Source organism: Melitaea cinxia, chromosome 21 (genome assembly GCF_905220565.1).
Source record: "Melitaea cinxia chromosome 21, ilMelCinx1.1, whole genome shotgun sequence".
NCBI lineage: Eukaryota > Metazoa > Arthropoda > Insecta > Lepidoptera > Nymphalidae > Melitaea > Melitaea cinxia.
In genome coordinates, this window is record NC_059414.1 from 13676848 (window position 1) to 13704545 (window position 27698).

At 33.4% G+C, this 27698-nt stretch overlaps 2 protein-coding genes and 1 long non-coding RNA gene across 4 annotated transcripts; 2 read left to right on the top strand and 1 right to left on the bottom strand.

Moving 5' to 3' along the window:
• The first annotated feature begins 2003 nt into the window (after positions 1-2003).
• On the top strand, positions 2004-10108 carry LOC123663974. Its single transcript, XM_045598610.1, has 9 exons — positions 2004-2022; positions 2451-2583; positions 3117-3230; positions 4742-4861; positions 5843-6006; positions 7342-7460; positions 8714-8825; positions 9079-9245; positions 9518-10108. Exons 1-9 carry the CDS (start codon positions 2004-2006, stop codon positions 9662-9664), a joined length of 1095 nt encoding a protein of 364 aa, XP_045454566.1. The 3' UTR covers positions 9665-10108.
• A 100-nt stretch (positions 10109-10208) lies between these two features.
• Positions 10209-14130, bottom strand: LOC123664067. 2 transcript variants are annotated; one of them, XR_006744762.1, is made up of 4 exons: positions 14116-14130; positions 12284-12447; positions 11901-11993; positions 10209-10454 (listed from the first exon to the last, which is right to left on the bottom strand). It is a non-coding gene; the product is annotated as an uncharacterized LOC123664067 (long non-coding RNA). The 2 variants fall into 2 exon arrangements; XR_006744761.1 differs by lacking the exon at positions 14116-14130 and adding an exon at positions 13202-13246.
• LOC123664066 (protein jagunal) lies at positions 14004-22005 on the top strand. The gene is made up of 4 exons (XM_045598685.1): positions 14004-14092; positions 14518-14659; positions 21120-21344; positions 21874-22005. Exons 1-4 carry the CDS (start codon positions 14004-14006, stop codon positions 22003-22005), a joined length of 588 nt encoding a protein of 195 aa, XP_045454641.1.
• Positions 22006-27698: the final 5693 nt, after the last annotated feature.

Consider the following 27698-nt stretch of genomic DNA (forward strand, 5'->3'; position numbering starts at 1 on the left):
GTTTGTTTTATGTTTTAACTTTTTACAATTTTTGAGTAAACTAGGTACCCATATTTTACTATCAAATTTCATGGTTTTAGGTTTCCAACGAATATTTTAATAAGAGGTTGAATGGGTAGCGGCTGTAAGACTGAGAAAATGACCACGATTATGCTGGCCATGCGCATAAAGTCAATTTAATACGATTAGTGATTGAAAAATATTTGAACATAAGACTACATCATATTAGTAAAATGCAAACAATGACGATGACTCTGAGTTCTAAGCGACAAAAATTTAAAAAACTTATACAACATAAAGGATTAAGAAGGTTTAAGAAAAATAGTTAAAAAAAACCGACTGCAAACTGAAAAGAGATAAACAGAGGGGATAGGAAAAATTCCTGATGGACCAGGGATACGGTGCTGGAGAGGGATCGCGCGTCATGACCATTCATGAAGTACAAGGGCAAACCTACAGTGAGGTCATCATCGTCCAGACAAAGACCGAGAGGCTTCAAATCCACGATAGTGTGCCTCATGCGGTAGTAGCGTTAACAAGACACACTAACACCTGTGTCTACTACACTGATGACGGTGATGACGCAATCGGCAGGTTCGTTAGCCGAGCGCTGGGTGCCTCGACAAAAACAATCTTGGAGCACAACCTTAAAAGAACCATCCACAAGCGTGATATGTCATTGGCAAGGGCTCTGCTCAAGATGCTGGGATCAGGCGTGGCTCATGATATAGAAATAAGAAAGTAGATATATAGATATATAAATTCTTATGTCCTTTTGGTTTATCAAATAGTTACAAATAGCAGTTATTTTGCATGTTGATATATTTATTTAAATTTTAGTTAAGCTAAGTTTGATTATTAATACTATCTCAACTTTACACTTTATATAAATTTGATTGATGACCTTTTTAAATGAATTTTATTATTAACAAGTAGTATCTTTACTTTTATTTTTTTATGCGAAGTAATTTTAATTATACTTGCTACACGGCATTAATATATTGTGGAATGTTGTGTACCCCGTGATGGGATACATATTAGATAATAATGTAATAGTGAATAATATATAATGTTCCATATGTATTTTGTGGATGTACCTATAAAATAAAATAAATAAATAGATAAATAAACAATTATGTAGTGAAATTTAAGTAAATAACAGAAATAGATAACTTATACATAGATAAACAAATAATAACTATATAAAAAATAATATATATATATATATATATATATATATATATATATATATATATATATATATATATATATATATATAAGAAAAAAAAACCTTACTAACAGTAACATAGGTTAAGTGTACATTGTAAGTAGAACATAAGTGTACATATAATATGGTAACTAGGAAATAAGTGTACATATATGATAACTAGGCAAATAAGTGTAAATATAGACATAGATAAGAAAAATAATAATGTTAGAAATTAGAAAGCAATTATGTGTATACTTCTGCATAAACAGTATTTAGTAAGGAAAAACAAAAAATACCGTCGGCGTCGGACCACGTCCTAGTTTTACTAGGCAGTCACAGGACTGTCGATCTGTAGTATAATAAGTAGAAAAATCGCCTGTAGTATTATAATGCATGCATGATAAACAAAGGCACGGGCATTTTGAGCCCGTGGCTCAAAATTTATAAATAAAAAAAAAAACAGAGGGGATAGGAAGTGTCCATTCATACGATTATCTTACGAATCTTTTTTTTTTATTATTCTACCGATTTTTTGTTTTATTTTTAGTAAATTTATTTAAAACTATAAACAGGTTTTTATTTTCACATACCCATTTTACCTATATTAAATTAATTGTTTAATAAAAATTTTAGGGACTTTTTTTTTAAAGGTGTCAACACTTCACTCACTCACACATCTTTAAAAAAGTGGCTTCAGTTTTCTGTTCTAGGTGCGTTATCTACCTTTTTTTACTTGATCTATGCTGACAAATCACTGTTTACTGATTACCATAGATACAAAACAATGGTCAAAATGGCATCGAAATATCAAAGTATATATGTATGAAATATTAAAAACAAACAAAATGATTTTGAATATGAAAAAAATATAAATTCTATTAATTCTAAAAACCAAATATAATAAAACAGTAAGTATTTATCTACACTCTGTTTTAGTTTACAATGTTAATAAGTAATGTACAAGTGTATCAAATAACATTCTATTGACGTTAATCGGTCAATTTTTTTATTAGTACGACTGGGCAGTAACTTCTTTCCCTCCGGATGCCCCAGATTTAGGGATTAATTCTATTTTAAAAAAGCATAATTATGTACCTATACAAACACTATTTTCTTAACATTTAATCTTATGTCTTTTTAAAGAGTAATAGCGATGTATTCTACGGAAAATCGGCCAAGTTACAACATATTAACCGTATGAAAGTATGTAATATACATTACATACTTTTTTCTATTAAAGGTCTAATAAATAGTTTAGTTATGGACAGTGGAAGTGGCCGGCAGTCTCGCCTCCTGGGAAGGTTGCTTGGCAAATTGCGCGGCGAACACCGATACTCTAACCTAGATAAAAACTTCTCTTTTACATCTACGGGGTAAATATTTTGTTCTATAATTACATAGGTACTTAAAGTGACATTTAATTCTTTTCAATACAAAGGCTTAAAACTAACTTTTTGATAAAGAATAACTTTTAATCTTCGTACAATGTTGCTTTATGACAAAATTGCTATTTGTGGAAAAAAAAGTTCTCGCTGTAAGTGATTACTGCATATCTCTTTAAATTACTTCGTATTTAAATCTCAGTTATTATGATCCCAGTGACAATTTAATAACGTATAGTATTATCTATACTAATATTATACAGGCTGAAGAAATTAGTTTGTTTAAGCGCGCTAACTTTAACAGGAACTCCTGGTACGAATTGAAAATTATTTTTATGTTCGATAATCCATTTCCCGAGGAAGACTTTTTTTATCAAATAAACGCGCGTGTAACCGCAGGGCACAGTTAGTTAATAATATACTTTGTCCATTATGTGAGACTATTATTAGTTATATGGCATAAAATTAGTATAAATCTCAATATTATCAACGTGTGAAACACTAAAAATATGCCTATTCTGTAGTATGAGTGAAAGTATAGGCTGCGGGAGCAATGAAGACGCCGAGTGTGTACCCCAAGCTGACGTCTCCAGCAGTACAATTGATGATGCGCAGTTTGCTGCTAATATAGACCTTAGGTAAAGTGTTACTTCATACATTTCATTTAATATTATAAAGGTGAGAAACAAGCGTGAGGTCCACTTAGCATAGCAAGCGCCTTTACGGCCCTAACCCCGTTCCCTCCTCTGGAGCTCTAGCTACCTTACCCTTACTCGCCACAGGAAAACTATATTACTTTTAATAAGGTAAGTCACAGCAGGAAATTTCCTGCTCAAATTATAGAGCAGCCAACTGGGGAAGTATCACGACCTTACAGAAGGCCACAGGAAAATAATATACTACTTTCGAGCACGCCGCCGCCAATCAATGACGACGCGTTGGCGCAGCGGTTACAGCCATGGATTGTACCTGTTGCGCTGGCGGTTGCGGGTACGATCCCCGCACATGACAAACATTTGTATTGGCCATACAGGTGTTTGCCGTGGTCTGGGTGTTTGTCAGTCCTTGTGGGTCTCCCCACCGTGCCTCGGAGAGCACGTTAAGCCGTCGGTCCCGGTTGTTATCATGTACACCTGATAGCGATCGTTACTCATAGTAGAGAATATATCCGCCAGCCCGCATTGGAGCAGCGTGGTGGATTAAGTTCTGATCCTTCTCGTACATGGGGAAAGAGGCCTATGCCCAGTAGTGGGATATTACAGGCTGAACCGTGAAGCGTTTCAAGCAGTGTTGTTTTCCTGTTGGTGAGTAAGGTAGCCAGAGCTCCTGAGAGGAAACGGAGATAGGATCAGTAATGTGTTTGCGATGTTTCTGGTGTTGCAGACCTCTATAACCTACAGTAATCGCTTACAATCAGGTGAGGCGTACGCTTGTTTGCCGACCTAGTTATATATTTTTTAAAAATCCTTGAAAGCAGTAAGTTTCAGTTTTGAGCAAAATATTTCCTGGTGTACCCTCTCTAAATAGGTATATAGGCAATAAAATAGATGTTCAATTTATCATAATATAGATAAACAAGCTCATCCTTATCATAACTTCAGCCTCTTGCAGTCCACTGCTGGACATAGGCCTCCATAAGTTCAAGTCAAAAATGGCGTGACTATGGGCAATAGTCACCACGCTGGGCAGGCAAGTTTGTGACCACATGGCAGGCTTTGTCGCACCGAAGACGCTGCTGCCCGTCTTCAGCCTGTGTATTTCAAAGCCAGCAGTTGGATGGTTATCCCGGCATCGGTCGGCTTTTTATGTTACTTACGTAACGACGTACTTATGACACCCACGGGAAGAGAGTGGGTGGCTATATTCTTTACTGCCGTAACCACACAGCTTACGATGAGGCAAACTGCTTTCCTGTAATTCTAAATACTACAGACTATGGGAGACTTTGAGGTGTTCTGCAGAACTTTTGCTACCATTTACAGTTTTATTCTCTCATTATTTGTGACTATTCCAGCTTAGTCTAATTTTTCCTACAAGGCACCTTAAATAACCTATTTTCAAATTTTCTCCAAATTGTGTATTCAATTACTCAATAATAAATACGGTAATGTAACTTAATAATTTACGTAAAAAAAAACTACAATTCAAGATATGGAGGACAATATTTGACTCCGGAACAGTTGCCAGAATTCTGTAACCAACTGCACCATTTGGTCGAAGTTATCAGGAATATACAGTCATATGCAAAGGTCACTGATGAGTACCCGAGGTTGGTGAACATAATATTTATATGATAATTTTATTTTATTACATTTTGTTTACTTTTTTATTAATTGTAAGTTCTTTCGTAACAATTGTTATTCAATAATGTGTACTTTTATGGTAACACTAGCCCCTGCTTCACACGGGTATTTACCAAAAAATTTGAAAACAATTTTTTTTTGAAAATATAATATAGCGCATGTCACCCGCGGATAGTGTAGCTTCCCAACAGCAAAAGGATTTTTCAAATCGGTTCAATAGCTTTGGAGCCTATTTAATTCAACCAAACAAACAATCAAATCTTTCTTCTTTATAATATTAGTATAGATTAATAATAGGATAACGGCTGAAAGAGGCTAAAATTAAGAACTTTAGAATTAGGTACTTAATGTTTTTCCGCTCTTTATTTAAATGTCCAAAACGAATGATAAATTCTTAGTAACGCGAACTATTTAACCAAAATCAAAGTATTCTGGAAGCTAATTTTTTGTGCTGCTTAACAAAAAAAAAATATTGTTATTTTTCTTTTTTAAGATGGTGGCAGACAAGCGTAAGATCTGTCTGATGGTAAGCGGTACCGTAACCTATGGATGCCTGCAACACCAGAAGCATTGCAAGCAAATTACCGACCTTAACCTCTTACCCACCCCAGGAGCTAGCTACCTTATTCACCACAGTAATCGTGAGAAATATATAATCTCTTAAATGTTTGATATGTGTTCTCGTATAAGTGATAATGATGTCTCAATAATAATAAACGTTTTTAAACTAAAAGCCTGATATAAATAAAAACGAGTGTGTTTTAGATCACACGAATGAAGTAAAACATCTTTAGCTCCATATCTCATATCTTCCTCTCAACTTCCGTTCGCCTCTCCCGATCACATTTTTCGTAACACCCTCGTCACGTATTCACCAGCTTACTCCCAAGCTAAGCGTGCGTAAGGAAGCTTTACTTCAAAAATATTGATTATATTCGCTATGTTAGCGAACTCGAGCGTCGCCTAGAGCGTGAGGCACAAGAGGTAGCGGCTATCGCGCGAGAGGTGCGCAACGCTCGCGACAGCGCGTCGCGAACGCGTTTTCAGAGACGGGCCTTGAAAGCTCAGCGCGCGCAGATCGTCTCCCATCTCGCTAAACTTAGGGAGGCTGGTGGGTGTTACATTGTTTTTTAACTACAATTTGTATTATAATGAAACAACTTTTTCGGATTATATCGCGGTTTTTTTAGGTTTTTTACATGCCCGACGTTCTGGATACTTTACCGCAACCATGGTCACGGGAAGACTTTACATTCTTTTATACAATAATACTTCCTGCACTGTTTGCCTCGCTATATGAAACAGGATTTACGGTTTTTTTAGGTTCTTTTACATGATCGACGTTTTGGATACTTTACCGCAACCATGGTCACGGGAAGACTTTACATTCTTTTATACAATAATACTTCCTGCACTGTTTGAAATCGCTATATGAAACACTTACCCATGACCATGGGTTGACTGGAAGAAATCTCTTTCAGAGATAAGTCCACCTTTACCATAAACCTTACTATTATTTTATGTTTCTATATGTATTTTTAAGTGCAATAAAGTATATAACTGTCGGGACAAACTGAAATTAAAATAGAATAATATTTAATATTTGATGCTGCGATGGTAGCGCAGTCTACCGGATCCAATGTAAAACATTCCAAAATTAACAACTGCTTATAAATGAAAAATTAGTTAAATAAACATTTTCCAGAGGACCAAATTGTGAATCTAAACCATCCTCGAATCCCCTTGAACTCACACAAAAAATTTCGTCAAAATCGGTCCAGCCGTCTAGGAGGAGTTCAATGACATACATACGCACACAAGAAATATATATATAGAGATAATAATAAGTACTATACAATTAATATTCTTTGCGGAATCTAAATTCCGAATCGGCGGTAGCTACACTTTTAACCATAATTAGTAATTTAATTTGTAAATTTACGATTTGAAGGTGCTTTTGAAACTTTGAATAAAGTTTTTTTGAATTTTGATTACACTAAACTGCAACCTTCATTGGAGCAGCGTAGTCGATTAAGCTCGGGTCCTTCTCATACATAAAGAGACCTGTGTCCAGCAGTGGAATGCTACAGGCTGAATCAATCAACAATCAATAAATATTACACCAATAACCCATCAAACTTTCTATCGCCATGTTTTTATTCATTAATATATAAACTTTTTTTATTGTCTTGAATGCAAACTTTGTAATTTCGGCTATGGTATGCCTCCATGTACCTATCTCTTCTATGGCCCTTAACGGAAGGACGCCAGTTTAATTAGTACTGTGTATGTGGATTTAATTATATAATTGGTTATTCGTGTAGCTACATAGTTTTCGTAGATTTAATTATTTTTTATATCTAAGGTTGTCTGAAAGAGATCGCTGTTTTGGTAATAAGACCTCTTGTGTATTTTTTTATTGCTAAAACAAATAAATCTATATTAGAGGTACGTGAGCTAGAGAACTCCGTACGGTTGTCAGATCGCAAACTGTTCAAGAACTGGGAGGCGGTACGCGATAGCACTGATCCAGTCGCCTTTGAGCCTTTACTTGAGGAAGTCAGAGTAAGCATGACAGCTTTTCAAATCTTTATTAATAGTATTTAGATGTATAAAGAGATATTTACCGTTTTCAACGTTAGCTCTTTCGAGTTATCGAAATTTCGGCTCTATTGCAACTGCCGTGTTCGTAGGTACTTAGTGTGGAAATAGTGAGCGTATTAAACAATATGTATTGGACAAGTGACTAAATTATATATATAACTAGCGACCCGCTCCGGCTTCGCACGGGTATAAAACATAACTATAGCTTATATCATTCACTGAAAAAATGATTAAAATCGATCCAGTAATTTTGATTTATTCATTACTGCCCGTGGCCCGCTCGCGTTAACTTTAGAGTAAAAGCCGGCCGGAACCGCCGCAAACGCTACGTACCGCAATTTTTAAATCTGTAATATCTTCGAAAATATTCATTTAAATCATATGCTGTAAAGGGCCATATAGATCTATATTAAATCAACAATGTACTTAAGGTATTTAATTAGATAAGGATTAATGCTGTATTGGTTAAAATCGTTTTGAAAATTAGCCATTATTTGTCGTAAAAAGTAAATGACAAAAAAATGTTATTGTGGGATATCCATAAGAGATAGACATACACCATAGCGGAGTTTTCTGTAGACCTTTTTAATGTGTACAATACTTAGTACATTATTTTGATAAATCTCGTAGGGTTCAGCCTGCGTTTGCAATTTAAGCGAAAAAAAATAATAATTATTTACGACATAACATTAGAAAACTCAAAAATAATAGTATTTCTCCACTATTTAATGGATGTTATTATACATATAAACCTTCCTCTTGAATCATTCTATCTATTAAAAAAAACCGCATCAAAATCCGTTGCGTAGTTTTAAAGATTTAAGCTTACATACATGTGCAGGGACAGAGAAAGCGACTTTGTTTTATACTATGTAGTGATATTGGTAAGTGCAATCATCAAGGTGATGATTATATGCTAAAACTGTAGATAATAACGACATTTTCGTTTGTTTTTTCATTTTGATTCAAATTATTAAATAAAATTTGCTAAAAAGTAACTATTAAGTATTAACTAGGTATATGATTGCTTGACTCACACAGATTAAGTTACTAATCTAACTTAAATTATGCACTATTTTCTCTGGACTCTTTCAACCAGTAATGATCGGCCATTTATGATTATTGTATTAAGTGGTTAGTGGGCGTGGGTAACTAAAATAACTTATTATGGGAACGTACAAAAATAGTTCTTAAGTGATTTATTTCTACAACAGAACAAGCAAGCTGCTCTGGACTGTCTCGTTCGATTAATAGAGAATCGTCGTAAAAACCTTCCTTCTACCCGCGCTCCCCACCCTCTACCGCCTCCCCCTGGGAATGACGAAGGTAATCCTAGTTTTTTTGATCTACATCTGTATTTATTATTTATTAAATATTCGTATATTTATAATTAAAAAAAAATCTTTGAAACCGACTAGGAATATTACATTTTTAAATAGACAATCCGATAAAAAAATATGTCAAGAAATAGATTAACACAAAAAAAAAAAAAAAAAATTAATAAAATATTTTTGTGTGAAATGAATAGTTAGACACGAAAATGAAAGAAAACTTAATTATGAATAAACATATTTTAAAGTAACTACAAAAAACTTGCCAATATTTTTCTTTTTAGATTCGGTACAAATAGGTGGCTTTCGAAGACGTCATAATAACCGTGTCAGCAAGAAGAGAAGAAAGGAAACGATACGAGAGCCGAGGTCTGTTCCGCTATCGGAAGAGCCAAGCCACCACAGCCCACAACAGGTTTTATATAACAAGTATTTTATTTAACTAGGGCGGCCCGTGGTCGAAATTCGACCATAATTAATTTAAATTATAATTTTGAACATTATTAAGGTTCTGTTGTCAAAGACTATACTTCTATCAAGTTTGTGTACCTCTGTTTTACACTCTAACTTTAAAAAGTTGTGCATTGTCATTATAATGAGTGAGATTTGCGTAATCATTTGAAAATAATATGTCATTTGCAATATTAATGAATGGAACATGAAATCTATTTAAAATATTTCGTACAGGTAACGCTGTATATCCAAGGTCCAGCCGCAGGTTCAGAGAGTACGTCACGTTTCCGCGCAGGCAGTGCCGGGGCGGTCACACTAGGCTCGCTAGAGCTACCCACACCGGCTAGTGTTCGGGATATATTGTTCTTTACCACAGATTAATAATACATTTCAATCAATCAATCAATCTTTTGGTATAATGGCTTCCAATAGTGCTAAATATTACATTTGTAAGATTAGTCAATATTTGACAGATTGCCAGAACAAATTATTTATTAATTCATTAGAATAATGGCTCCAATATCGTACCACGTCGTGCCAAATCGTGCCTAACCGCCGATTTCGCTAATACAATTTGCCATGACACAAGTTATCAGTTTCAGAACAATTTGTCAATCTGTCAAAAATATGACAACTTTGATATAATATTTTTACAATCATGTCTAGTAGGAAAAACCAATAACACTTACTAATGGATGTTAGAGAATTAAAAATATACTATACTTTACTTACTATACTAGAATATATGTTTCTTCCGTGTGGAAGAGATATAAAATGGAATCCTTTATAATATGATAAAAATAAACTGATAATATTAATACCTTAGTCATCTTTTCTTTTGACCTAAAAAAGTAAATGACTTATAAACTCTTTTTTACGACTGTAAAATATTTTAAAAAATTAATTTGATTAAAAAATTATAGTCTTATAATTCTTGGTAATTTATTTAAATTATTCTCTTAAGTTAAGTATGGAGAAGATTCGCAAAAATACTAATAAATGAGGATGATGAGATTGCAGATATCAGACTTTATTACTAAAACATTAAATGTAAATTAAATGTGGATATTCAGAAAATGATAGCTAGTATTTATGATTTCTTCTCTTCCACTTGTCGCTCGGCCGCTGCTGGTTGGGATTTACTAACAACTGCTTCCGGCGACGACTTTTCCTAAAAAAAATATATTATTAAATGGCTGACTGGTATGGGCTTACACGCGTTGACTTTAATTGTCACTTCTTCTTCTTCTTTGGCTTTAGCTCCCTTGCGGAATTGCCAGTATCAGAGTAGATTAATGGTCGCTTTGTGGCTTACAAACTGTGAAACGCAGTAGTGTGTAGCATGATCTTTATGTTATGACTACGAATTTTATGCAGCTCCGTAACTGGGGCCAGAACTATCGGATATTCTATTAATATTATTTTTTATTTTTTTAAGCGTACGATCCGCTTAATTGGTAAGCGAATGCTGTAGCTTATTATTGTCAGTAACTGATTTTTCCCTGGAGTTCTTTCTCATCACAGGAACACAAAACTGCTTGAAAAGTGTTATTTAGCTGTGATTTAATTATTTATCCGTAACCGTAACATAACCGTAGGCTGGATGAGGATTGCGGAAGACCGGGATGTGTGGCGCGAACTTGGAGAGGCCTATGTCCAGCAGTGGACTGCGATAGGCTGAAGTGATGAACCGTAACATAATATACAAATATAATATAATAACATATTTTTACAAAACGAAAAGTTTAAAAAATTGGACAGAAAATTTGAATATTTCGTAAAATTAAACGATTATTTAAACTATATGCGTTTGACAGTTCGTAAGACAGGACAATAACGTCTTCCGGGTCAGATACTTCATAATACTTTACGATGACGTCTAAGATGAAAGATAAAGAAACAAACACATAAATGTATAGGCGAGAATGAGATCGAATACATTACTGCTCAAAACGCATAAGCGACGCATTTTGCATGGTGCTTACGACCTTTTTCAAGAGATCCTGATCATCGTCGAAAGAACAAATTGCAACAGCCTATATTCCTACGACTTTTCAGAAATTCCACTTCTGTCGTGTATGAATTGCTCACACACACTTTTTTTATATGTACCAATTTCTTTCTGATTTGGATCCTCTTAATATCCTGATCAGTATTTCATTCCTCACCTCTCTTCGAGGTTGGCTGGTTGAATACTTTTTGCAATTATTTTAACATAAATTGTACAATTTAATAATTTATTGTACATTGTGAATAAATAATAAAGAAATAAGATCATATACAATTGGTCAATTCAGTGTTACTTTTATGATATTGATCTAAATTTATGTATAATATGGGTAGTGGTGTAATGCATACGGGTGCCGTGTGGCTACGGCATCAAAGAATATAGCCACCTCCTTTCTTCCCGTGGGTGTCGTAAGAGGCGATTAAGGGATAACACAGTTCCACTACCACCTTGGAACTTAAAAAGCCGACCGATGGCGGGATAACCATTCAACTGCTGGCTTTGAAATACACAGGCCGAAGACGTTGATGCTGTTGCAGGTGTCTACTAACTACCATTAGGTGGGTCGTACACTTGTTTGGCAACCTAATCGTATAAAAAAACTGTTACCAATGCGACTGGTGAAACGGTTTCAACGGCGACTGCTGCTGGTGCAGCTGCCTCCTTCTTCACATCATCCGGAGCGGGAGCTGATTGGCTCAGCTATAAAAAAAAAACATATTATTTATTGTTTCATTTTAGTTTTTAACACATTTTTAAAAAAGATTTAATTAAAAAACCCTTATCTGGTATGAAAAATTAAAAAATCGAGAAGTGAAAAATCGGAATCCGTAAACGACGAAAAATAAAACACATTATTTATCATTTATCATCCTTAGCCACAAATTATATCTTCAAAGCAACTAAAAAATCGACATTCACCACATTAAATAAAACTTAGATTCTCTAATCAAAAGCAAAAAAAGTATAATTACAAATGCTTATAACATTACCTGGACAGCCACGAAAGCGAACACTGCAACAATCACGAAAACCTTCATATTAATCGTAAATCAAATAATACAATAACAGAGCGACACAAGACCAGGGCTTATATAACCGCGGAACTGATTCAAAGGTTCAGTTTCAATCAATAAAACGCGTGTTTATAAAACAACTGCAGAACAATTAAAATCGTTATCGATCTTCAATTTCTTATGCTAATGAGGCGATTCATGGTATTGAATTAACGCTAATTTTCAGTAAAGTATTGACTTTTCCTAATTACACATACTAGCGTTTGAATATTTAAAAAATTGAAAATTTTGAGTCGCACATTTAGACAAAAATGAATCACAGGTAGATTGACGACGCTTTGGCGCAACGGTCACAGCACTGGTTTGTGACTGTTGCGCTGGTGGTTGCGGGTTATATCCCCGCACATGACAAACATTTGTATTGGCCATACAGATGTTTACCGTCGTTTAGGTGTTTGTTCCTTGTGGGTCTACCCACCGTTCCTCGGAGAGCACGTTACGCTGTCGGTCCCGGTTGCTACCATGTACACCTGATAGCGATCGTTACTAGTAACAGGGAATATATCCGCTAATTTGCATTGGAGTAGCGTGGTGGATTAAGCTCTGATCCTTCTCCTACATGGGGAAAGAGGCTTGTGCCCAGCAAGGGGATATTACAGGCTGAATCACAAAGAGAAATAACTGTGTTTGCTCGAAAAAAAAAAAAAACGTTTTTAGCTTACATCGAAAAGTAATATAATCGCATGATCAATTAAATACGCATTATTAGGGATAACTTAAAGATATTATTTTATAATATCTTGATGAAATTTAAATGGGACCATATGACAAGCACCAGCTTTCAATAAAAAAATAAATAAATCCAAATCGGATTAAATACAATAAAAAACGTACGAGAACGTCGTCCTTTTTTTAAGACACTCAAGAAATGAAAAAGAGTTTATTGGCATGTTATTGGCATTATTCTAAAAATAATTTCAAATTTTCTGGCAGTGCCACTAAAATGCGACTTTTTTTAAATATTGTCCTAAATTTGTTATTTCATAGAGGTTAGAGTAATTAATCTAACCTATCAACATTTTTTTCAGTGCACAATTTTATCCTGTTGTTTACGTTACATCTACATTATCATTTTTTTTTCTCCGTTGAAATATAATAATAAGCAGAATGAAGTAAAAACGCAACGCTTTTGATTTATAGTAATCATCATAAATCATATTATCATAAATCTTTCTTTTTTAATTTATGAGTACAGTCAATCTTTTGTTATGATTAAAAAATTCTTGCATTATAAACTGATGATGTCACAAAAAGCAGTCAACAAGTTGTGTTCTGTAGACTGTGGCTACGAAATATGCATTGCATAGTTACCGCCAAATTTTATATTTTTACTTTCAAAATAGCTACTAATTTGTACGTTAAAGCTATAATTATATAGGAAAATTTTAATAATAAAATATTCATATATCAGATTTGTGTTCAATTTCTAAACGCATATATATGTCAACCTTGAGTCGTTGGCATTTTTGGCATGTCAGTGCGCCAGCTCGATTTCGTTTGGCAGATGTGAAATTGTGATGGATTGATTAAAAATAATAGAATACAAACAGAAACACTTATATATACGACCTAGTAACAATTCTAGTACATCTAGGGAAGATTTTATTATATATTATAAGTGTATTTAATTTAAAAAATGGCTTCTAGAGGCGGTGTTATGGTGACAGGAACGAATGGCGCTGATTACGAGCACAGGGAAAAAATAGCGGCTCAATATCAAATAAGGTGAGCTTTGGGATTATTTTTACGTGTGTCGGGCGCTGGCTGACACTATGTTCAGTGTGAATGTGACACAAGGCATTTCGCTGATAGCCGTCAAATTATTTTTAGACAAAAGCTTGGTAGTGGACGGTTTCGCGCCATTAATTCGAATTATACGTCTTAAATATGTACATTATCTTGATAAATTTTAACAAGAATATATGTAATATGTTCCCTGAAATAGGAAGTAGTTAAAACATACACCGTAAAAGTAAGGGAGTAGCTAAACACCTTAAAATCAAACCCTATTCTGAAGCTAACTAGTAAACAACTGATGCACAATTTAAATCTTATTATTAAAGTACTTTCATTATAGCAAATCAGTATTTGAATTACTATTTATTAGTACTACTATACATAGCAAAATAATCTCATTTTTATGTCTTCAGTGCCCTGAACAAATCCCGCCTCAAATACTGTGTGTTTTTCCACCATTTGCTGTTCCTTGTGATGTTGGCCAAGCTCTCCGCTGATATTCTAGACAAGTTAGACATATTTATACTTGAAATAGAAGAGCTACAGATACCACAGGTATTTATTGATTTTTTTTTTTTTTTTTTTTTTTTTTAATCTTTATTTATTTATAGAGGGTTTATTCATACACTGAATATGTCACCCTCATAGGGGCTTATATTAAACTTATCTACGCCTTATTACTAGTTTGTACAAGTTATACATCATTACAGCCTCTGCTGACAATGGATTGCTCAAAATCACATTACACAGACCCAAATCGAACAAGTTAATATTATATTTAATATAAAAATCCCACCTCTCCGACTCAACGCGAATACATTCGATCAGAACATGGTATACGTCTTCAATTACATTACATTCTAAACATTTTGGGGTTGGAGACTTGCCAACTAAATATGCAAAACCATTTAAGGGAATGTGTCCAGATCGGAGTCGGAGAGCCACAACAAGATTATTTCTATTAATTTTTATGCCTGTGAACCATGGTGTATGAGGAAGTGACGGTTGAATGGTTTTATACCATATGCCCTTACTGAGTGACCTAGCATCAAAGTATTCCTTCCAGCTATCAGTACATCTTCTTTTAACTAAACTAAATAACTCACTGAAATATGGAAGAACCGAATGTGTTATACCATCTGAACATGCTTCGTTTGCAAGCCGGTCTACTTCCTCATTTCCAGGTATTCCTACATGTGAGGGAATCCATTGAAGTTTTAAAACTTTACCTGTAGACTGAATAATTTGAATGGATTTAATAATTTCATAAGCGATAGGTGCGCCTCGACATATAGTTGTACATTTCAAAATATGTTGAAGGGCACTTTTTGAATCAGACAAAATTACATAATTTTTCGGTTCTAATGAATCAATATATGCTATTGCTTTTGCTATCGCTGTTAATTCCATATGCATGATCGACACAAACTCCGAATTTATTTTAAATTTAGCTGACATCCCTGTTTGCAAATCGAAAAAAGCCATACCAGATACATTTTTTCCTTTACATCCGTCCGTATAAATTTTATAATAGTTTTTATATTTAATATTAACATAATTTACACATATATCTTTTAACACACAGGCATTATAACTTTTCTTAGAATTATCCACTCCAGTAATATTAAATTCAATTATATTGGTTAAATTCACATTGTTGACCCAAGTATCTAACGAGAAACATTCTAAATTTAAACTTCTACAGAAACTAATAGATTTATACTGGTCGTGTGTAATTGCTAATAAGGGTTTCTTTTTTCGTCTCCAAGATCTAGTTTGACAAACATGGCTTAATTCATTTAACAGTAATGAAAAATTGTTTTGTAAAAATGACATATGTTTAAACCAATATTTTCCAGCAAGAAATTGTCTCCTTACACTCAAGGGTTGAAGGCAAAGCTCATATTCCATTACATGAATGGGTGTAGTTTTTATAAAACCACCAATAATCCGCATAAATTGATTTTGTATACGGTCTAATTTGTTCAATTGAGTATTGCTACTGTTTGCATATAAGAAACTGCCATAATCCAAACGACTACGTACCACCGATAAATAAAGACATCTCAAATATGTTTGATGTACACCCCAACCAGAACCTACTAACACTTTAAACATTTTAAATATATTACAACATTTCTCTTTTATTTCATTTATATGCCTATTCCAGAGTAACGAGCGATCTAACCATAATCCCAAATATTTAATACAATCAACTTGCTGGAGAGCTAATCCATCGACATATATATTTACTATTTCATTTCTATTTTTTGTACTAAAAACACAAATTTTAGATTTGCTTGAAGATACCCAAAGTCCTAACTGTAAAGCGGAATTAACGAATTTTTCAATTTCTATTTGGAGTTGTTGCGTACCTCTCTCAACGTTCTCACAAGTTATATATAATGCAAAGTCGTCTGCATATTGGGATATAGCTATAGAATTATTATAAAAAATTTTACATAGTTCGAGGGTCGCAATATTAAAAAGTAAGGGCGAGAAAGGATCTCCTTGAGCTAAACCGTTACTGGATCTTCTACTAATAAACTCATTATCTATATTAATTTTTAATAATCTATCATTTAGAAAATTCCACAAATACCGACACATTCTACTACCCACGTTCAAGTTATCCATCTTTTTTAAGAGTACCGATATATTGATGTTGTTATACGCATCCTTTAAGTCCAAAAAACAACCTATAGTGCTTAATCTTCTCGAGAAACCGACTTGAATAGCAGTAACGAGTAAAGACAAATTATCTAACGCGGAGCGACATTTCCGAAAACCAGTAGTTGATGATAATAGAAAGTTATTTTTTTCTATGAACCACTCTAATCTTTTTATTAAAATGGCATGAAAAATTTTGCATATACAGGATATCATCGATATCGGTCTCAGCGACGAATCAGAATTCGGGTTTCTATCTGGTTTCGGTATGGCCACTATAGTTATCTCTTTCCATTGTTTAGGTACGAACCCACTAGAATAAAATAAATTATACAATTTTAAAAGGATAAATTTCGCGTTTAATGGAAGTTTTTTGATCATGGAATAAGATATATTGTCACTGCCCGGGGTAGTGTCTTTATTTTTGATGCAACTGTTTAGTTCATGAAGGGAAATCTCTGTTTCTAAAATAGAATTATGTGACGAAAAACTTGGCATAGCAGGAGATACATAGTCGGGTGCAAGATTTTTAAGAAGATTAATTACTTTCTCCCTATTAACGTAATTACTTGGCATTCTTTTGCCCTTAAACCATCTCAATTTATACCACATTTCACTTTGGTTTGACGACTCGCTTAAAGAATCACAAAATGTGTGCCAAGATTCGTCTCTCGCTTTGCGAAAAGATCTTTGCGCTTCGCGAACTTTATCTCTCAAATTATCCAGATTTCGAGGTATAGGATTACGTCTCAACTTGGCTAAGGCTAATCTACGTTCTGCCACCTTTTTAGAAAGGGCAGCATTCCAGTATGGCAGAGGACGAAACTTACTAGTAGGATTTAAACTCATTTTTATGTAAGGTATAAATTGGTCTGCTGCTATGTTTAAAAATTTTGTAAAGTTATCGTAACATATTTGTAGATTTTCATTAAAATTAAAGTCCATAAACAATGATTCCACGAAATTTGTGTACGACTCCCAATCTGCTATTTTATAGTTACGCCTATGAACAATACTAGGTAAAACATTTATTTCGGAAGAAATTTTAATCAATAGGTGATCACTACCTAACGTTTCATTTATAGTGTTCCAGATAAGTTTTAAAAATATGTCGGTTGAAGCGAGAGATATATCAGGAGCAGACTGTTGGAGAGCGCCATTGACTAAACGTATCCGAGTTGGGCTACCATCGTTCAAGGGAGTAAATGGATGATCAATAAGTGCCTCAAAAATTTGCGACCCTCTTGTATCGGTTTTATTGGACCAATTCGTATGGTGACCATTAAAGTCGCCAAGAATAAGAGACTTTTTATTTAATTTACAAAACAGGTTTTCCCACATTTGCTGTGTTGTACAAGCCGAAGGAGGACAATATACTGATATAACATTATTAATTACATCACAATTAAATAATTTTATACCGACCATCTCTATAGAAGAATCCAAATCGTTAAGAACCATTTGTTCTGCTTTAATTGACCTGTGTACAAACAATGCAACACCTCCATAAGAATCAGACCTATCAGCTCGAAAAATATTGTAATCCTTAAGTTTTAAAATTGTATTCGAATCAAGCCACGTTTCACTAACAGCAGCAATATGTACCTTTTCCTGAACAAGGATATTTTGAAATGACAATATCTTAGATTTGATGCTTTGAGCATTCCATTGAATGATGTTTAGTTTTAGATTTCTACTGTTTTTATCCATTGTTATTTACAAAAAAATCATAAACTAGCTTAAATAAAGATCTTTCCGATATAAATTCTGTAGCTAACAATATTAACCATTCCAAACAACATTTCACTGACATGTATATTTTTTCCTGAATAGATATTTCCTTAATAAATATAATATCCTTTAATCTAGTAAAAAGTTCTTTAAATTTTACTTTGTTATCTGGTTGTTGTTCCTTTTCAGTTTCCATTGAATCTAATAAAATGTCGCCTGTAAATTCACTTCTCTCACTTTCTATATTTCTTCTTTTTTTAGTTCTTGAATGTTTCGTTTTGTTGACAGTATTGTTTTCAGGTAAAATAATCGTATCATCAATTCTATGAAAATCAGCTTCCACTTTAAGGATTTCAGCATAAGTCGGCGTGTCATGCGTTTCTTTGTTTTTTTCGTTGATATTCGATGGGTTATTATCAAATAACCTTCTTTCCGTATTAGATTCATTTTTTTTCATCGAAAATTTAAAAAAGTCAAATTCAGGTTTAGGTTCCACTACATCAGGGGTTGGAGGTACATAGACAGTAAGAGCTTTTTTGTATGTACAATTATATTCTGCCATTAATTCCCTTAATTTCTTCTCCTTTAAAAAAACTGGACACCGTTTTGATAGGGCCATATGATCGCCTTGACAGTTAATACATTTAAACACTGTCGTTTCGCAATTGGCATGCATACCACCACATTTAGGGCAAACAATTTTAGTGTATGGGCATCTTTTGGCCATATGACCTAATTTCCAGCATTTCGAGCACTGAGAAACAGGAAATACGTAAGGGTTTACTTTTATTTTTAAACCATCTACAGAAACAGACGAAGGTAAATAGCTACCTCTAAAACCCAAACGAACACACTCACTCGGAATCCACCCACTTTCACTTGAAGATCCACGTCGCTTAAGACGAAGAACGGATACTATTTCGACGTTATTTTGGCATGACAAATTTTGCACTATCTCATCTTCTGACAATTCTAAGTCAACATTTTTAATGACACCGTATGAAATATCTTTTTCCATTGCTTTGTATATTCTCCAACCTTTATCAATAAAAACTTTACAATTTTTAATTTTTTCAACATTAATTTCATTTAATACATCCAAACGTATTTTATAGGGACTAATGTGTTTAACGTTTTCTATGCCAATAATATTATTTTCTTTTAGTAATTTTGCTATCGCGAATTGTTTCGGTAGAATTTCTGAGCTAGTGATATATACTTCAATTTTATCGATCGAAGCTTTTGCCTTTTTTTTCTTTCTAATTACTGTAGACCATACCTCTCTTTCATCCTCTATTCTCATTCTCTTTTCTGCCCTTAAATTTATCTCCTCTGTATTCTCCGACAAATATTCCATAATTCCGTCTTCTTGGTATAAGTTCTCATCCATTATTGGTAGCAAATCATTTACTGGACTACTACAAATCTCCGTTGTATTGATCATGTCATTCTCATTAGTAACGTTTGTGTCCGGATTCATTGTAAACAACTATTATTTATTATCGCCGCTACGCACCGGCCGCCAGGTAGAAAACCCGACGATGACCCGGACCGCACGGCGATAACTATTATTATTCAATTCGTTTGTAAACAATTTTAAACAAAAACACGACTACTTCACACGAATACCGTGAAATGACTGTGATTTATTGATTTAAGCGTCACTAATGGAACGTACACAACACACATTACAGCTTAATATTGAAAAAAAACATGCAACACTTATTTCTTTTCTGTTATTATTTTATTAAAAATACAAAAAGGATGAGGATCAAATGAATACTTTAAAAAAATAGATATTGAAAGAATGAAATTGTAAATAAATATCTTTTAACATATGCCCATCGTCATCTAGCTTCTAAGCTAGGCAACTTAACCTGTCTTATAGATAATTTCTTAAGGATATTTTTATCACCTACCAAATATGAGACGTAATGTTGAAAAGGGACACATTTATCGCCTAAAAAGGCAATGGGCTTAAATAGGTGATAAAAATTTGTATGAAAGTTCATTACACTAGCTAGATTTGACTAGCCCATTGGCGCAGTTTGTAATAGCCCTACTTTCTGTTGGATGGGTTGCGGGTTCGATTTCCCGCTGAGTCTGGGTGTAAAATTTGTAGAATATTAATATTTATAGAATATGTATTATTTCTATGTAAGGTAGCGCTGGTATCGGTAAGTAACTCTGAAACTACTGAACCAATTATTAGCAAATTTTGTAAGCATCTCTAATTTGAACCAACTTGGGATATAGGGTAGTTTTTATCTCAATTGGTGGCGCTGCTATTGGTATGTCAGATAACAAATTTAGTAGCTGTTTTCCGAACAGGACAAAGTCTGCCTGGTCCGATAGTTTCTATGTATATTTATAAAAAAAAAAGTTAGTAATAACAGTCTGCTGTTACTCATAACACAGATGTTAAGTTGCTAACCATAAGAACGGACGACTGTGCGTGCGTATGCGCGTGCGCGCGTGTGTGCGTGTGTCTGTGTGTAATAAGATATATTATTATTTAAGAATTACTAAGAATTGTATTTTGGTACTTATAAGAACCCCAACAACACCCGAACAAAGTCACAAGGTAGTTAACATAAGTTTGGTTATATTACAGCCTCTCTGGTGGGAATACATCTGGTGTTTTTCACTACTACTCTCATTTCTCGGTCTGTCTGCAATCAAACGAAACAATATAAAGTATTTACGTAGATACGTATATGGTATTATGGGTCTGGGTCTCGGACCGCTGTTATACTGTGTGATATACTACTGTGGTGATGTCTATCAGTATCTGACTTTAGATGAAGATGAAGACGACGATGATATACAGATGTGGCAGGTGGGGATATGTTTAAATATTAATTCATAATTTATATGTGTTATCAACAAGCATATTTAGTACCAGATACATACAAGTAATATGGTATGTTATGTGTAATATAACAATATGAAGCGATGAGTAAAGTTGCTGTTCATGAGACTTTAAAGGTCTATAGATGACAAAGCAAAAAGCAATAGTTTTTCAAACAACATTTAATATAACAAGGTCGCCAAATAAGCTTACGACTCACATGATGGTAAGCGATTACTGTAGCTTATAGACTGCAACACCAGAAGCATCGCAAGCGCGTTGCCGACCCTATCCACAATCTTCCCCAGGAGTTCTGCTCACCTTACTCACCAACAGGAACACAACACTGATTAAATACAGTATTATCATCTGTGAGGTCGAGATACTACCTCAGTTGGACTGTTCCATATGTTATTTTTTATAAGCACTACATATTTAGTGATGATTGTTTTATTGCAGTTGAGTCTTTATTGTGTGATAAGATCATATTTATATAAGTATATTTTATCTGTTTCAGGGTTATCCGTACGGTCTATTGTGGTACGCATTCGTACTGTTAGCATCTCAAGTTCACTTTTTCCAATTATACTTCTCATACAACTTACTCAAAGCCTGGCGAGCGCGGGGCGCTTACAGGAAAGCTGAGTGAATTATTTATAAGTAAAACCCCATGTATACAGTATGTTGTAACGGTGTAAGGTATTCCTGTGTGATCAAAATGTAGTACAGTTTTCTATAAGCTTCCAAATTTGTCTGTAAATCATTATCTTTTGGCTAGAGTTGCCAACGTTTAAGTTTGTAAATTAGTGAAGATGTCTCAACAGATATGAAAGTACGAATAATTCTTACAATATATTTAACTATTTTTAAATTTTTTCTACGTCCTTTATACGTTAGTGTCGGATCTTTAAACCTACACCTAGGTCGCAAGTCCTGGGAACTGCTCTGAGTTTCTCCTTCTGCCACACGATGGACCAGACACCCACACGGTGAATCCATGGAATGTTAAGAAGTTTGTCTCTCAACGACGGAGTCACCTAAGATTTACAGTTAAGTCTGTTGTATATAGCTAATATCCTCAAGTCTTCTCAACATTTTTTTTTTCAAAACAATTTTGAATATCATATCAAAAATCGACCGTTCCAGCGAGGATCGAACCCGCGTCTCCGACTGACCGTGTCGGCGCTCTAGCCAATTAAGCTATGGAACGATGTACCCGCTAAAGCGAAATTTTTGATATGATGATTTTTATATTCGGTCTCGGAGCTCTTTACAGAGACCCGTAACTATTCAAACTTTCATATTACAATGAAAATCTTTGACAGGAGACGATGCCGTGCTATTTTGTAATATCTACGATTTTTCTAGGAATTAGGAATTCTAAACATTTTTGAATATCATATCAAATTTTTTTTTTTCAAATTGGTCGATTTTAAAGTCACCTACGAGCTGTACCTAGTACTGCTTCATTTTTTTCACTTATAATTTCGACAATGGTTTTTTATTAACACTTCTTCTTCTTAGTCGCACACTTTTGTCAGAGTGGTGGTGGCTGCGCTGACGAGGTACATAGTGGGGTGTTTGGTGGGTCGATAATATTTTCGAGGGTAGCTCTCCTGGCGATATGCTTCCATTTCCCTCTGTTGGAGGCGTCGCGAGTACACTGGACCACGGTGGACTCAGTAGCCCTTGTGATGACGTCTATCCAGCGGGTTGGCGTTCGACCGCGTGCTCTCTTGCCTCCCACCTGGCCCTGCACCACTAGTTTCTCCATCGAATTTTCATTTCTAGAGATGTGCCCAAAGAACTTCAGTATTCGTAGTTGTACAGCTGCTGATAGTCTGTCTTTGATACGAAGTTCTCTGAGGATGGATACGTTGGTGCCAAACGCCGTCCACGGGATCTTTAGGAGGCGTTTCCAGCACCACATCTCTAATGCGTAGATTTTACGGCGATCCTGCAGTCTCAGAGACCAGTATGTAGTAACATATTAGTAATTCTATTCCATATTTCAATAAAATTGATTCCTATTTTAATATCATGTTACAGTTGGAAGTTTATAAAAAATCGTACTTTACATAAGGGTTATGTCTTTATACCCATCTCTACTCATTGTTTTGTTCGTTTGTTTAGTTTTTATACTATATTTTATATTTAAAATTATTTTTATTTAGACATAGAACAGCATTACCACAGAAACGGCATGTGAATGGATTTCTTTGCACAAAATATATTGTAAATAATTGTTTTTAAAAAAAATTATATGCCATATCTGTTGTAATTGCGTCTCTGTTTACTAAATAAAGTGACTTGAACACATTGTTTTTTTTTTTGTTTTGATTACTTGAAATATTCGCATTTGCGTCCACACTTATCCATAATTTATTATACTGTAAAGTTATATGATTAAGTTCTGAAATATAAGTGTCCATAATAAGTTTTAATAACGCCTAATTCATATTGTTGTCTATTTATGGCACTTGGTTATAAACTTTTTTCTATTAAGAAGAGAAGTTAGACAAGTTATGTGTGACATTATCTTAAAATTGAAATATTTTCCTTATTTAGAGTTGTAATATTTTTTACGAGACAGTAAAGTTTTGTTTATGGAATTTTATAAGTGTTTTGAGATATAGAAACTGTAGACTGTGCTTGAATTGGTCGCCTTTGAGTTATTAGCCTCACAATTTATGTGTGAGCCTAGTTCAGTTTTACTATCATAGTAGGTCAGAAAATTTGTACTTCTATTTTAATTATTTATTTAAGGTACCTACATGTTACAATTATTTACCAATTGAAAAAAAAATCATAACGGCTAATCTAACTTCTACGCTACGGCACTATTTATGACATTTCAGAACTAAACTTCAGTTTTTATAATATAATTTAAGGTATATAAAAGTCTATAGAAAATCAGACATTTCAAGAAGTTCTACATGAACACTAGTAGATAGGGATGTAGTTAAAATTTATATGTCTAGATTTAAATATGCAACTCACTGTAATGACAAAATTAACTATTATATTTTATTTATATTTTTACAAAAAAAGTACTCTAAAATTATAAAATATTTTAAAAATTTATTTGGTTTAAAAATTTAATGATAATATTTTTATAACAAGCAACACTGACTCGATTTGCTGTATTTTGATATGAGTAAAACTTTTTTGTTGGTATCGTTAATTTAGAGCAAATTGTATGGAATTAAAATTAACTTATAACGCTCAATGTAAGTGTAATGTATTGAAAAATTTGTCTTAAAATATGTATAAAATTGAGTAAATATATTTATGAAAGATTTTGTCAGGAAATTTCTAACAGAAAATGTTACGTAAACTGAAAAAATACGATTTTTCCATTCGCCCCAATAAGGCCTCTTTTGTATACAAAAACTTTTTTTGTATTTTGTATATATGTCACGATAAGTTTTTTAAAGTTGAAAGAATATTATATATTTTGAAATATTAATTTGTTTTTGGTCATTATTTTGTTCTATTTTCTATTTTACTGCCATGAGTTCGAGTGAATTTGTTTGTTGTTATAATTCTTTTTTGTTTATAATTTTAAAAGACATATTATATTATATGTAAAATTACATAACGCGTTGTAAATATAACACAGTATATAAATGTACTTAAAATTATTGAAAATAAAGTGTCTATTTTAGATAAATCTATTAGAATGTTTTATATGTTTCGAATATAGTTACCTAAGTGTACTCTGAGTGTGTAATTATTGTAATAAATATTTGAATGTATATAACCTGATTTATTTATGTTCAGTATATTGTTATGTTTCACGTGTACAACAGTACAACTTCTTGATTTAAACGATAACGTAGGACATGACCTGCTATATGACCAAAACATTTATCAAAAAATTGAAAATACATCGACTGCTCACAAAGACTAGGTAGTAGCTGTATCTATACATATAATAAAATGGTAGGAAAGTCAAAACTGTACTTTGAATTTTTTTTTTAAAGAATACTTGGGGTGTGATTTACAAACGATACCGAAGCCAAAAATATAGTTTTTAGAATTTTTGTCCGTTTGTCTGTATGTATGTCCGGGATAAACTCAAAAAGTACTGCATGGATTTACTTCAAACATATAGGTTACATATTATCACGCTATCACCTACGGGGAACGAGCAGTGAACCTTTATTTCTTCAATGCACTCTGTAACAACGTGTAATCTAAGGACGCATATTTGAATGTTGTTGTTATTATGTTAATAACCATGCTATAAGCTAGCTTCACACTATAAATAAAGACATTCTGTAGTATATTTAGTAAAAGCATTGCACCCGTGCGAAGCCGGGGCGGGTCGCTAGTTAATTAATAATATATAAATATTAAGATTTATTTTTTGAAGTTAAACTTCCTTAGAATCGTGATTTGAATTTGAAATGAAAATGGATATAGAAACAAACACGTAAATATATAAAAGAGAATGAGATATACATTACACTGTATTTTATGTTCTCGGTGACAAAATCTCTCATAGGCTACTAGTATAGTGCCGTGTGTGAATTCCATACACACACTTTTTTTTTTAACCTGTCAGTGAGGTAGTACTCAGAAAGTATCTTGTTAAAATCTGGAGCGGAATTTCAGGATCGCAGAAGCTTTGCTAAGCAATTAGACAATTATCTCTAATGTCTGAACTGATGTCTACTAAATTATCTATTTATATAATACAAAATTTAGATTAATCGTAAAAATTCGAAATCAATGATACTATTATATATACTAGTGATTGTCCAAAGGTCGAAATTTGACCATAATTAAAAATTTTAATTAAAGAAAACAAAAAAAAAAGTAATGAAAGAAATTAACCTTTTTTAAAATTTTCAATTTGACTACAGATTGACAATCAACTAAAAAGTATAGGTAATATGCCTGTGCGTGTGTCAAATACACTGTAGTGTGTGTAATGCTTTTTTTTATTGATTTAATGTTTTTTTAATGCATAATAAAAAATAAAAAAAAAATTAGCATTCTGCACTCTTTCTCTATATAAACTATAAGTGTGCGAAATTTCGTATTACTCCGCGCAATTCGTATTCGTAAAAAGTTTTAGCTTCACGTATTTAATATATAGGTGACGATTTCCAACTACAGTCATTAAGTGTTGATAATCTTAATATTTACAAGTTTTGTTAAGAATTTTCCTACTCAAACTTCTTCAGTGACCAATGTATCTTACAGAGAACGAATGTTGAGCATCAACACCAAATTTTAATTGTGTTTCGTGGTAAAATACACGTACTTCTAATTTTATGAAATGAATCGTTAAAGGACAGGTTTGTTCATTAAAATTTCGTTTCAGATTCACATTGTCTTCAGAATTTGTAAAAAAAAATGAATTATCAATTCTTATGATTTTATATTTATTTATTTATACAGCTTTTTACTCATTAAACATTAATTCGAAATTATGCAACATAATTATGTCTACTATTTACAGAAAATCTTAAACGTTATTAACTATTAATTACAGCTTGATTTGGCTCATACACAAACACCAACATACAATACACCTGGCACGGATGGATTTACATTGGCACATAGTTTTTAATACTTGTACTTGATTACACTTTCATTACAAAATATATTAGAAAGGAGATCACGCAAGTCACTAGCGAATTCTACCCAATGATACAAGAATCTGGTCACAAAATATGTTACATCTGTACTATAATAAATTAGCAGCGAAAGTGCTAATTTTTTTGGCAATTTTATGTTTCGATGCGACAAGAATGATTGAACGATGATTGATAATAATCAACGCTTCACATTCATCGGCCCCCAGTAAGATTATCTCCTGTGTCGGGGCTCCGGAAACACACACAATACACAAGCACAAACGCCCAGACCACGACAAAGATCTGTATGGCCAATACAAACGTTTGTCATGTGTGGTCAACCCGCAACCGCCAGCGCAACTGCCACTGATTGATGACGGATGACGGATTGATGTATTAATAATTTCAAATTCGAAGAGAAGAATTAGATCGGTTCTAAAGGTAGTTAAGGTAAGGTAAGGTTTTTTTCTCTGTAAGTATAATAAAACACTCAAATTTGAGGCTTCTAAGGTTTTTGGAAAAGTGCTAAGAGGTAAACAATCTGATTTTATAAATGTCCACTGTCAATGAAGTTAATATTGTTTCATTTCGTATCCAATTGAAATTGTCAAATAATGTTTAAATATTATTTGAAGCAGAATTCTTCATGACATCTGTATGTACAACAAAGTAGGTACAGAATGTCTTAGACAAACACGCACATAGTGTCCATAAATCTCAATTTAAAAATATTTTTTTTAAAGATTATTGT

Coding starts and splice junctions, on each gene's coding strand:
- LOC123664066 (XM_045598685.1), top strand. CDS start 14,004: ATGGCTTCTAGAGGCGGTGTTATGGTGACAGGAACGAATGGCGCTGAT. Junction 14,660..21,119: donor AAGAGCTACAGATACCACAG/GTATTTATTGAT, acceptor GTTATATTACAG/CCTCTCTGGTGGGAATACAT. Junction 21,345..21,873: donor ATGATATACAGATGTGGCAG/GTGGGGATATGT, acceptor TATCTGTTTCAG/GGTTATCCGTACGGTCTATT.
- LOC123663974 (XM_045598610.1), top strand. Junction 7,461..8,713: donor CTTTACTTGAGGAAGTCAGA/GTAAGCATGACA, acceptor TTTCTACAACAG/AACAAGCAAGCTGCTCTGGA. Junction 9,246..9,517: donor GCCACCACAGCCCACAACAG/GTTTTATATAAC, acceptor TATTTCGTACAG/GTAACGCTGTATATCCAAGG.